The sequence below is a fragment of the Tupaia chinensis genome, unplaced genomic scaffold (genome assembly GCF_000334495.1).
Source record: "Tupaia chinensis unplaced genomic scaffold, TupChi_1.0 Scaffold000214_1, whole genome shotgun sequence".
Taxonomy (NCBI): Eukaryota; Metazoa; Chordata; class Mammalia; order Scandentia; family Tupaiidae; genus Tupaia; species Tupaia belangeri.
In genome coordinates this window covers 1,116,200-1,127,940 of record NW_006159689.1, presented here as the reverse complement: position 1 = coordinate 1,127,940, position 11,741 = coordinate 1,116,200, and the positions used below count along the sequence as shown (strand labels likewise).

The window sequence follows — 11,741 nt, the reverse complement described above, 5'->3', positions numbered from 1 at the left end:
CCTGACCCACCAGGTGCAGACTGAGCACAGAGGGGTCGGGGGAGACCAGGCGCACCTGCCCGCCGGGGCTGCAGTTAACCTCAGTGCTGTGTCCTGAGCCTGTACCCTCAGGCAGAGGTGATGAGGAGGGAGCTCTCCCCGCATTCTCCTGACACCCGGAGCCCTGGTCTAGCCAGGAGAAAAGCGTGACAACCCCACTGAAGACTAGGCCGCAAGGTGCCGCCAGTGCCTTCCAGATCGCCACGGAGTGGAAGGCCACATATTAAATCTTCACACGAACAACTGTTGGTCCCTTTGTCCCCTTACCCTAACACGGCTGTCTGCTTCTGTAACCCTGCTTGCTCTTCCCATGTGAAGATAGCTCGTGCTAGCCCTACAGAAAACCGGATCCGGGACGACACCCTGGACCTGCACCGTCTTTGCTAAGTAGCCCCAAACCCTTTTGTTTAGCAATGGAACTGCTTGCGTGGAAACCCCGCTCCCCTCAGAAATAATTAACCTGCTTGATTCAGCTTCTGTAAGTGCTCGCACAGAAACCCCTGGTAACTGACCCCCATATAAAGACTGCTCAAACGTCGGTCGGGGCTGCAGTTCTGACTCTCGGCCCCCGAGCTTCAGGCTGTAGTCGCTGGCCAGCTAATGAAGACTCCCTTTCACCTGACTCTGGCTTTGGCGGTCTTTCATTTGGTTGCACTCCACAACAGTGGGCACCAGAAACAGTTTAGGGTGGGGATGGTCACAGCGAGGAGGCGCCATGTAAAACGTAGCATCCGGTACAGAGAAAGGACATTGGGTAAAAACTAAGGCAACCTGGATGAAATACACACCCCAGCCGATCTGTTACAATTGAGTGTGCGTGTTGAGACCAGCAGATGGCGTAATGGTTACGGTGCCGGACTTCCCTGTAGTCGACCGCAGTTGAGTTGTAGACCCGGAGGCTTGAAACCCATGCCAGGTACGTGTGTGTGCGTGCCCAAGTTCCCGAGAGGAGACTGGAGGAGAAGGGACTATGGTGTGGCCATCTCCCCAGACTGACTTTTCTTTCTGTCTTTCTGTCTCTGCCTCTCCGACAAGCACATGCACTTCATAACAAAAATCTCTCTAAAAAAACCCCAACCAGCCAAATAAAAACCGTGTGTGTATTCAGAGCCAAGGAAAGAACTCTTGGAAACTAAGTCCTGTTGGCGGAAATGACAGGCCTTAGCAGCTGGGTAGGGAGAGGGGATAAGAACGCTCGCTCTGAGAGCAGAAAGACACAAGGTAGATGACAGGGAAAGCGCGAGAGAGATGACAGAGGACAGGCCGAGAGAGATGACAGAGAGAGGACAGGCCGAGAGAGATGACAGAGAAGACGTGAGGCCGGCAGCAGCTTCAGCCTCCGCGTGAAAGATGTTCCCAGGAGGCGGAAGGCCAGAGAGCGAGATGCACCCCAGAGCAAGTCAGGGGCATGTCCCTGGACGGGGCCCGGGTTACCCAGACTACTGGCAACACCAGCCGAAAGACTCCTGACTCTCTGTGACGCTCCGATACAGGGAGTGAGAAGCAGTGTGGCCATTGGTCACCTGTGGGTCAGCTCGGTGGAGCAGGGACGCCGTTCTTCAGTACAAAGGCGCTGCTCGAGGGCGCGCCCTTGCATGGGAGCTCGCAGTTCTGTTCCGGGGGCTCTGTGCCCCGGGGAGTGTGTGGCTGGGTCCTGGCTGACTGGGGAGGCTGTGGAGAGGATCATGGTGTGTGTGTGGGGGGGTGTCCCTTACAAGATACAGACAGATAATTGCACGCACGTGTAAATGCACATTTTTTAAAAAAGGTCACTTACAGGGGCCAGCATGACCAACTGCGGTTCGAGTCACAGACCTGGGGCTTGAACATTGCATTTGGCGTGTGTGTGTGTGCACCCAAAATCCCAGGAGGAGAATGGAGGGGAAGGGGCTGCAGCATGACCATCCCCCTGCGGGGAGTTTTCTCACTTTCTGTCTCACTTCTGCCTCCGGCAAGCACATGCACCCTATGGTCAAAAGCTAAACAAACAGGGACCAGCGGTTAGTGTAATGGCTATGTCGCTGGACTCCCATATAGTTGCCCGTGGTTTGCGTCCCGGACCCGGTGCCTTAAACTCACGCCAGGCGCATGTGAGTACGTGCCCAGGATCCCGAGAGAATGGAGGAGAAGGGATTGTGGTGTGCCATCCCCCAGGGAGTGATTTCTCGCTTTCTGTCTCTCTGTCTCTATGTCTCTCTCTGTCTGGAGAGCACACACGCCCTATAGCGAAAACCTCTCAAAAAAAAAAAAAGCTCAACAAAATGAAGTCATTTGCAAAGACATCAGAGCGACTTTCACTTTTAAATGGTCAGAGTGTGTGCTTACCAGAGAGGGACAGAGAGCACCCAGGGGCACGGCCTGCTGCAGCCCTTCCCTCCGTTTCTCCATCCTATCAGGATCCAGGCCACACGTGCACACACGTGTCCAAGCTGCTGGGGCTGAGGTGCCACGCCTGGGGCCTGCAGTTCTGACTCTCGGCCCCCGAGCTTCAGGCTGTAGTCGCTGGCCAGCTAATGAAGACTCCCTTTCACCTGACTCTGGCTTTGGCGGTCTTTCATTTGGTTGCACTCCACAACAGTGGGCACCAGAAACAGTTTAGGGTGGGGATGGTCACAGCGAGGAGGCGCCATGTAAAACGTAGCATCCGGTACAGAGAAAGGACATTGGGTAAAAACTAAGGCAACCTGGATGAAATACACACCCCAGCCGATCTGTTACAATTGAGTGTGCGTGTTGAGACCAGCAGATGGCGTAATGGTTACGGTGCCGGACTTCCCTGTAGTCGACCGCAGTTGAGTTGTAGACCCGGAGGCTTGAAACCCATGCCAGGTACGTGTGTGTGCGTGCCCAAGTTCCCGAGAGGAGACTGGAGGAGAAGGGACTATGGTGTGGCCATCTCCCCAGACTGACTTTTCTTTCTGTCTTTCTGTCTCTGCCTCTCCGACAAGCACATGCACTTCATAACAAAAATCTCTCTAAAAAAACCCCAACCAGCCAAATAAAAACCGTGTGTGTATTCAGAGCCAAGGAAAGAACTCTTGGAAACTAAGTCCTGTTGGCGGAAATGACAGGCCTTAGCAGCTGGGTAGGGAGAGGGGATAAGAACGCTCGCTCTGAGAGCAGAAAGACACAAGGTAGATGACAGGGAAAGCGCGAGAGAGATGACAGAGGACAGGCCGAGAGAGATGACAGAGAGAGGACAGGCCGAGAGAGATGACAGAGAAGACGTGAGGCCGGCAGCAGCTTCAGCCTCCGCGTGAAAGATGTTCCCAGGAGGCGGAAGGCCAGAGAGCGAGATGCACCCCAGAGCAAGTCAGGGGCATGTCCCTGGACGGGGCCCGGGTTACCCAGACTACTGGCAACACCAGCCGAAAGACTCCTGACTCTCTGTGACGCTCCGATACAGGGAGTGAGAAGCAGTGTGGCCATTGGTCACCTGTGGGTCAGCTCGGTGGAGCAGGGACGCCGTTCTTCAGTACAAAGGCGCTGCTCGAGGGCGCGCCCTTGCATGGGAGCTCGCAGTTCTGTTCCGGGGGCTCTGTGCCCCGGGGAGTGTGTGGCTGGGTCCTGGCTGACTGGGGAGGCTGTGGAGAGGATCATGGTGTGTGTGTGGGGGGGTGTCCCTTACAAGATACAGACAGATAATTGCACGCACGTGTAAATGCACATTTTTTAAAAAAGGTCACTTACAGGGGCCAGCATGACCAACTGCGGTTCGAGTCACAGACCTGGGGCTTGAACATTGCATTTGGCGTGTGTGTGTGTGCACCCAAAATCCCAGGAGGAGAATGGAGGGGAAGGGGCTGCAGCATGACCATCCCCCTGCGGGGAGTTTTCTCACTTTCTGTCTCACTTCTGCCTCCGGCAAGCACATGCACCCTATGGTCAAAAGCTAAACAAACAGGGACCAGCGGTTAGTGTAATGGCTATGTCGCTGGACTCCCATATAGTTGCCCGTGGTTTGCGTCCCGGACCCGGTGCCTTAAACTCACGCCAGGCGCATGTGAGTACGTGCCCAGGATCCCGAGAGAATGGAGGAGAAGGGATTGTGGTGTGCCATCCCCCAGGGAGTGATTTCTCGCTTTCTGTCTCTCTGTCTCTATGTCTCTCTCTGTCTGGAGAGCACACACGCCCTATAGCGAAAACCTCTCAAAAAAAAAAAAAGCTCAACAAAATGAAGTCATTTGCAAAGACATCAGAGCGACTTTCACTTTTAAATGGTCAGAGTGTGTGCTTACCAGAGAGGGACAGAGAGCACCCAGGGGCACGGCCTGCTGCAGCCCTTCCCTCCGTTTCTCCATCCTATCAGGATCCAGGCCACACGTGCACACACGTGTCCAAGCTGCTGGGGCTGAGATGCAAGCCATGGTAGGCTGCAGGAGGTCCGGCCCTTCAATCTCCAGGCTGCAGAGCTGCCACAGAGTGACTTTAGGGTCCTGAGCAGTCGCCTTGGGAAGACGTGGTGGGGTGCTCCTTCGCCGTCTGCAGGCCGACTGCCGTGGTGCAGCGTGGCTCCCGGGCCCCACATGCTGGGCGCCTCATAGCCACAGGCGCAGGTCCCGGCTGGCCTGAGAAGCAGCATGTGGGTGCCCAGGGGCCTGAGGGGCTGGAGGAGAGCCGGGTTGCAGTGAGGACACCCCGTTGAGGACTCTCTCTCTCAAGCATGCGCATATGGGGAGACATTTTCTACCATTTAGAGAAAACTCTAAAGGAAAAATATTTTTCTGACCTAAACTTGTATATTTAGCTAAATAACTAAGCGTGGTAAGGTCATTTCAGATATACAAGTTTTCAAGCCCCTCCGGTCAGTCTGGATGTTCACGTAGCCCCCAGATTCCGTGTTGAGATCTTGACTCCTGCAGTGACAGAGCTGAGGGCAGGCCTCTGGAGTGCTCAGGTCAGAGCCTGGGGCCTCCCGGGTGGGGTTAGTGCTCTCATGAGAGAGGCCCGGGGGCTCCCTCGCCTCTCCTGCCTTGTGAGGACAGCACAAGGTTGCCACGTGGGGACCGGGAAGCAGGCCCTCACCAGACATCACACCTGCCCGCCCTGGTCTTCGACTCCTGTAAGTTACTCGGGTTATGGCGTTTTCTTAGAGCGGCCGAGGGGCCCTCCAGGCTCAGTGGGCCCTCAGCCAGCGGTCCCAAATCTCGGACATGTTCTCCTGTCTCGCTCCTGTACTGGAAGGACGTGGGTCACGAGGCATGGATGAGGCCAGCGTCATGGACACACGGGGCTGCTCCCACCTGATGCTGCAGAGCTCGCCAGGTCAAAGGACAAGGGATGAGGTCGACAGCCCAGACGCGGACAAGCAGTCGTACCGTCTTTATTGTCTTAAATTCGCATAGTACGTGTGCACGCTTTAAACAGAGCAAGGGCCCTGGAAACCACCTTCTTGTGGACAGTTCCAGCTGTCCTGCTGTAGACAGGGAGCAGGACCAAAATGCTGCCTGGGCTTAAAGAGAGCCGGGAGCAGGCGAAACAGAAGTCGGGGGACTGGAGGGATGTGGGCGTGGACAGGAGGAGATGCTGCCAGAAGTTGAGAAGTCATGGCACTTGGAGGCGGCAGAGGGTGGCTGCGGGCTCCACCACCATCAGGGGTGAGGCTCTGGAGCAGCCCAGAGAGGAAGGGAAAGGAGAGGGCCAGGGGGCTGAGGCGCATGCCCCGTCTGAGACGAAACAGGCGCAGCCCAGGGCCACACAGCTGGGAGCGGGGTACATCCGGGCATTCCCAGGCATTCCCGTGGCCACAGAAAGCCACATATTAGAAAAATAACTTAGAAGCTATACAGTCGTCATTATAAATACTTTGTTACAGCTAACTAGTGCTGCTTTAAAGGCTCACAGTTACTCCGAAGGGAACTGGGTCTCTATTGCACAGTAGTGGGTGAGTCCACTCTGATCCCACGTGGAAACAATTCCCTTTCCCTTCTCCTCTGGGGAAGCGGGTCGCAGAGAGACAGTATCTGCTGTAAGCCAAAGCACTTGGGTACAAGGCAGCGATGCTGCCGGGCTGTGCGGGCAGCGCCCAGCGCCCGCTTCTCTGTGCACGCGGCGGCCCCGTGGCAGGACGTCCTGAGTCAGACGGGGACGGCCACTTCTCACTCCACGGTTACTGACTTGGCCAGGTTTCGGGGGAAGTCAACCTGAAACAAAAGAAAGTGGCTGCTCAGGACCCCGCGACCTCGGCCCAGGTGACACCCTAACAGCTCCCTTCAGAGGCCTCGAGACCACGGAGGCTTCAGGTCACCTCCCGCTGTGGGCTACCTCGAGACTGCACCTCGGAGGCGGTTCTCGCTCTGACGCTTCTCACTGTACGTTTAATTCATTTAATAAGCATCCGTCCTGCACCTAACACCTGTCGGGTTGTGTTGACAGGATCAGAATAACGGGCTGGCCAGTGGCGTGGTGGTCGGGGCAGCTGGTCCCACAGGGCCGGCCATGTAGACCGAGTCCCACACCCGGCGGCTTGAGGACCACGCCAAGCACATGTGCATGAGTGTCCAAAATCCCGAGAGAATGGAGGAGAAGGGGTTGTGGCCATCCTCGGAGGGGTCCTTTCTCCCTTTCTCCCCCCCTCCAGTGAGAATGGAGGAGAAGGGGTTGTGGCCATCCTCGGAGGGGTCCTTTCTCCCTTTCTCCCCCCCTCCAGTGAGAATGGAGGAGAAGGGGTTGTGGCCATCCTCGGAGGGGTCCTTTCTCCCTTTCTCCCCCCCTCCAGTGAGAATGGAGGAGAAGGGGTTGTGGCCATCCTCGGAGGGGTCCTTTCTCCCTTTCTCCCCCCCTCCAGTGAGAATGGAGGAGAAGGGGTTGTGGCCATCCTCGGAGGGGTCCTTTCTCCCTTTCTCCCCCCCTCCAGTGAGAATGGAGGAGAAGGGGTTGTGGCCATCCTCGGAGGGGTCCTTTCTCCCTTTCTCCCCCCCTCCAGTGAGAATGGAGGAGAAGGGGTTGTGGCCATCCTCGGAGGGGTCCTTTCTCCCTTTCTCCCCCCCTCCAGTGAGAATGGAGGAGAAGGGGTTGTGGCCATCCTCGGAGGGGTCCTTTCTCCCTTTCTCCCCCCCTCCAGTGAGAATGGAGGAGAAGGGGTTGTGGCCATCCTCGGAGGGGTCCTTTCTCCCTTTCTCCCCCCCTCCAGTGAGCACATGCACTGCATAGCAAAGAGCTAGGTACATTTATAATCATACATGTACAGGATCCATGCTTCAAACAGCTAGCTCAGTTTGTACTGCTAAACATTCAGTTTTCTTGGGAGTGCACACGAATTCCACCAGATCTCTTAGTTTAAGCTGTGTGTTGGAAGGAGGCCTGACGGAAAGACTGACACCGCGGGCTTCCAGTTTATCTGCTCCGTCTCACTCTTTGTGTTTTACAAAGGTGAAACAAACATGACAAAAGCTTAGCAAGTAATTCTGGATGATACACACACGTTCGGGTTTTGGTTATTATGTACTTTTGAAAGCATCTTAAGAGGCCAGGTGGCGTGGTGGTTAGAGCACTAGACTCCCACATGGCTGACTGTGGTTCGAGTCCCAGACCTGGCAGCTTGCTTTTTCACTTTCTTTCTCTCTGTCTTTCTCTGGTCAACTTCAAAAATAAACAAATAAATAATGATGATGAATAAAATTAAATAATTCTTTTTTTAAAAACACATCTTAAGGGACCAGAAGTTAGTGTAATGGCTATGTCGCTGGACTCTCATGTAGTCGACCACGGTTTGAGTCCCGGACCCAGTGGCTTAAACTCACACTAGGCGCGTGTGCGTGCGTGCCCAAGATCCCGAGAGGAGAATGGAGGAGAAGGGATTGCGGTGTAGCCATCTCCCTGGGGGGGTGGTGATTTCTCACTTTCTGTCTCTCTGTCTCTCTCTGTTTCTCTGGCGAGCGCACATGATCTGTGGCAAAAACCTCTCCAAAAAGAAAGCATCTTAAAATAAAATAAAATGAAACTTCTACTTCTGGACTGGCCCCATAGCACAGCGGTTAAGTTCTGTGCATGGGAAGCTGGGTCGCACACGGCGGGCTGTGGTCCGCATACCAGCCCTGGCAGCTTGAGAGACATGCCAGGTGCAAGTGCCAGAGTGTCCAGGATTCCTGACGGTGAGAATGGAGAAGAGGCTGTGGGTGGTCGCCACATTGTGGGGTGCTTTCTCCCCTCTCCCTTTCTGTCTGGTGAGTGTATACACCCTGTTGCAATTAAAAAAAGAAGAAAATGTGAAATTTTGTCTTCAATCAAATATCGAAGTACTTTTTAGAAACCCATGCGTAGGAAAAGCAGTGGATTTGCTGGTGTGCGCTGCTCTGCAGGGCGGGTTGGGTTTGACAACGCCCGTCCCGCCTGTCCTGCAGTGCCTGGTTTGTTCTCAGTGGATGCAGGACACAGGCTACCGGGAAGACATGGTTACTTTCAATGGAATGGTTTCTTTACGACTGTTCACTCCACTGGAGCATCTAGGAACCGGAGGGGCTTGGGTGGTCTCCGCCTTCCCGCCCGCGATGGACGTACGTCGTATCCGCGCAGGACAGCCAGGTGGAAGGACAGCAGCTGCAGCGGGACCACGCTCAGGACGCCCTGCAGGCAGTCCACTGTGCGCGGCAGCTCGATCGCTCGGTACGCCAGCTTGGAGCTCTCAGTGTCATCCTTGGAGCACAGGATGATGGGGCGCCCCTGCGGTGGAGAACTGTGGTCACCGAGGGCACCCCTCACTCACGGCGGAGTTCCGAGGATCGCCATCACAGCAGTGACAGGGATCTTGTTTCTGCTGGAACTGCGTGCAGTGACGCGCCCATGAAGGGGCGAGGCAAGGCTGTGGTGCCTCTTCCCCGCCTGCAGTAGGCAGTGCGCCCGGCTCGGAACTCAGCAGAGGGCTCCAAGGCACCTTGCAAAGGGCGGGGCAGACCCTCCTAACTAACGGCCACAGCTCAGACGGGGCACGGGCGCCTAGACAAGCAACCACTGAGGCTGGTCGCGAGACAGGCAGGCGGACCCCGGCGAGGCCCAGGGGAGCTCCTCCCACAGGGAGACATGTGGACAAGCCCGATGGGGGGCCAGTCCCCTGAGATTTGAGGGAGGAACATTCTGACCGGTGCACAGGCTCAGGGGCAGGGACCAGCTAGGGCGAGGAACAGAGAAGGTGGAGGAGACCGGAGGAGGCCTGGGGGCCACCGAAGTGTGGTGGGAAGTCTGGGGTTTTACGTGGGATTTCATGCCAGCCTTTGACCCTGAGCAGACCCAGGCACGGCAGTGGCTGGCTGGAGAACCTGGTGTGTTTCTCATCTCCCTGGAACTCCAGACCTCCGGGGCTGGAGGGCGGCCTGAGACCGAGTTCATTCACACGGCCAGCGATTCGGTCAGTCACGCCTATGTGGAGAGCGAAAGCCCTGGGCACCGACGCTGGCAGCCTAGGGGAGCTCCCCGGTGACACACGGACGCAGCAGCGGGAGCTGCCCGGTGACACACAGACACACGGGGGGGAGGGGGAGCAGCACGTCCTGAAGATACGGAAGCTTCACGTTTGCAACCCCCACACTGTGAGTTCCTTTTAGGCTGGTTGTGATTTGTATTTTCACAAGCGTTATGGGTACAGTGCCAGGACCAGCAGATGGCATAATGGTTACATCACTGGACTCCCACGTAGTCAACTGTGGCTCAAGTCCCGGACCCGGGCAGCCCGAGGCAGCCTGGGTCACAGGCCTCCCTGAGGCTCTGGTGGCATGGCTGCAAGCTGACCGGGTCCTTCCCAAATGTGTGTACTCGTGGGGAGCCGGGGGCCACACCACTCACCACAGGTCAACCCACAGCCGCTGCCGGCCACGGCAAGTGGGCAGGCTGTGTGGAAGACAGTGGGAGAGGGGCCCAGCCCAGCGAGGCCCTCACCTGGCGGGCTGTGACCTGCTGCAGGGCGTTCTGGCATTTGGTGAAGCAAGGGTCCTTCATGATGACCATGATGACAGGCATCTGCTTGTCGACCAGCGCCAGGGGCCCGTGCTTCAGCTCCCCGGCCAGGATGCCCTCTGAGTGCATGTAGGTGATCTCCTTGATTTTCTGGGGAGACAGGGGTGGGGTCACGGCCACACTGGCTCGGGTTCTGCAGCCTGGAGGGGCCGACAAATGCCGCGAGGCGGGTGGTCGCTGGGGCAGGGAGAAGCCGGCTACTGTCTGGGGCTCACAGGGGCCTGCCTGCAGCCCCGTCCTCATGTCGGCCCCGGCACTGTGGCTCTGTCTCTCTTCAGTGTCACACAAAGCCTCTCCGTGTGGACAGAGGGTGGCGTCACCCTGCGTACCCTCCTCCCCGTGTGGCCAGCCACGTAGCCCCCACTGCGTGCTGCTTCAACACGCCTGCAGTGTGCAGTCTGCCCCACCCTCCCACAACTGCGACCCCCGTATTCCCAGGTGCCCCGTCACTTTCCACAGTCTTGCTGAGCATGCAAAAGCCTCTCGGCTGCCCTCGTGCGCTTTGTCTGGGCCGGGAAGCGCTGAGGAGTGTGCCGCACCTCAAGCACAGACAGCCCGGGCGCCAGCCCCTCATGACCACAGGCGGCTGTGGGCCGTGCCGGCCAGGCCTGGACGCTGCTCCCTGTGCTCAGAGCCGAGGTCCCGGGCATATACGAATGTGCACTTTCTGCAGAGCACCACACAGCTGAGCCCGCCCGGTGGGAAGGCTGCCGGGCTAGGGCTGGAGCTCAGGATGGGCTCCGAAGCCCAGCCCTCCTCCCCGTTGTGCTCTCTGGGCTGCCTCGGGTGCCCGCCCTCCTGGTGCCGGGCCGGGGCTCACCAGGGCTCCTTCCAGGCAGGTGGCGTAGTGGTAGCCCCGCCCCATCACCAGCAGCGACCTCTGTGTGTACAGCTCCAGGGCCAGGCCGTGGATCTTCGTGTCCAGGGACAGCACTTCCTTGATCAGCTCTAGGCCACGCACAAACACAGTGAGTTCGGAGCTCCCGGGCACAGCGAGGGGACTGCAGCCGCGACGTGCTATGTGTTCCCAAGCGACAGAGACTTCAAAGGTCTCGTGACAACGAAGGGACAGGATGGAGGTGAGTAACCCGCGTTGTACACACACCGAATCACTGTGTTGTGTCCCTGAGATGTACTCAGTCACACGTGAATCGCTGTGTCAAAGGAGGGGGTGGCTGACAGCACCTCCAGATCACGGGGTGGGTGGCGGGGATGCTGGCTGTGGGAACGGCAGTCGGGTGCCGGGTTCTGGGTTCTAAGCTCTGGTACATACCGGGGAGCTCTTTCAGGCCGCGGATGATCTCCTGCCTCCTGGTCTGCAGGGAGACCCGGTCTTCGGACATCATCAGGCCGAACAGCACCAGCGAGACGAACTGACTGGTGTAGGCCTGCAGGCAGGGCATGGCAGCCATGAGGCCCGCACCCAGGGCTGCACGGAGAGCCAGAGCACAGCAGGGACAGACAGGAAAGCCACGGAGGACAGAGCAGGCTGCTGAGGGAGGGGCGGCGGCCTCGGCCGAGGCCCCATGTGGCCGTGTGGCTCCTGCCTGCCCAGGCTTTCCTGGCAGTGCCGTTCCTACCTTGGTGCTGGCCACGCCGATCTCGGGCCCTGCGTTGATGTGGACGCCACAGTCGGTCTCCCGGGAGATGGAGCTGCCCACGGTGTTGGTGACGCCCACGGTCAGGGCACCACGGTCCTTACAGTAGCGGAGTGCCAGGAGGGTGTCTGCCGTCTCGCCTGCCACACCGGGCAC

At 57.7% G+C, this 11,741-nt stretch overlaps 1 protein-coding gene across 1 annotated transcript in view; it reads right to left on the bottom strand.

Moving 5' to 3' along the window:
- Nucleotides 1–5,342: 5,342 nt before the first annotated feature.
- Nucleotides 5,343–11,741, bottom strand: part of GFPT2 (glutamine--fructose-6-phosphate transaminase 2) — a 36,244-nt gene continuing 29,845 nt past the window's right edge. Inside the window, exons 16-19 of the mRNA XM_006147449.3 lie at nt 10,808–10,935; nt 9,910–10,077; nt 8,539–8,700; nt 5,343–6,182 (exon numbers count right to left, since the gene is read on the bottom strand). Of these exons, the coding sequence (XP_006147511.1) occupies nt 6,138–6,182; nt 8,539–8,700; nt 9,910–10,077; nt 10,808–10,935 (503 nt within the window). The 3' untranslated portion in view covers nt 5,343–6,137. The remainder of the gene's footprint in view (nt 6,183–8,538; nt 8,701–9,909; nt 10,078–10,807; nt 10,936–11,741) is intronic.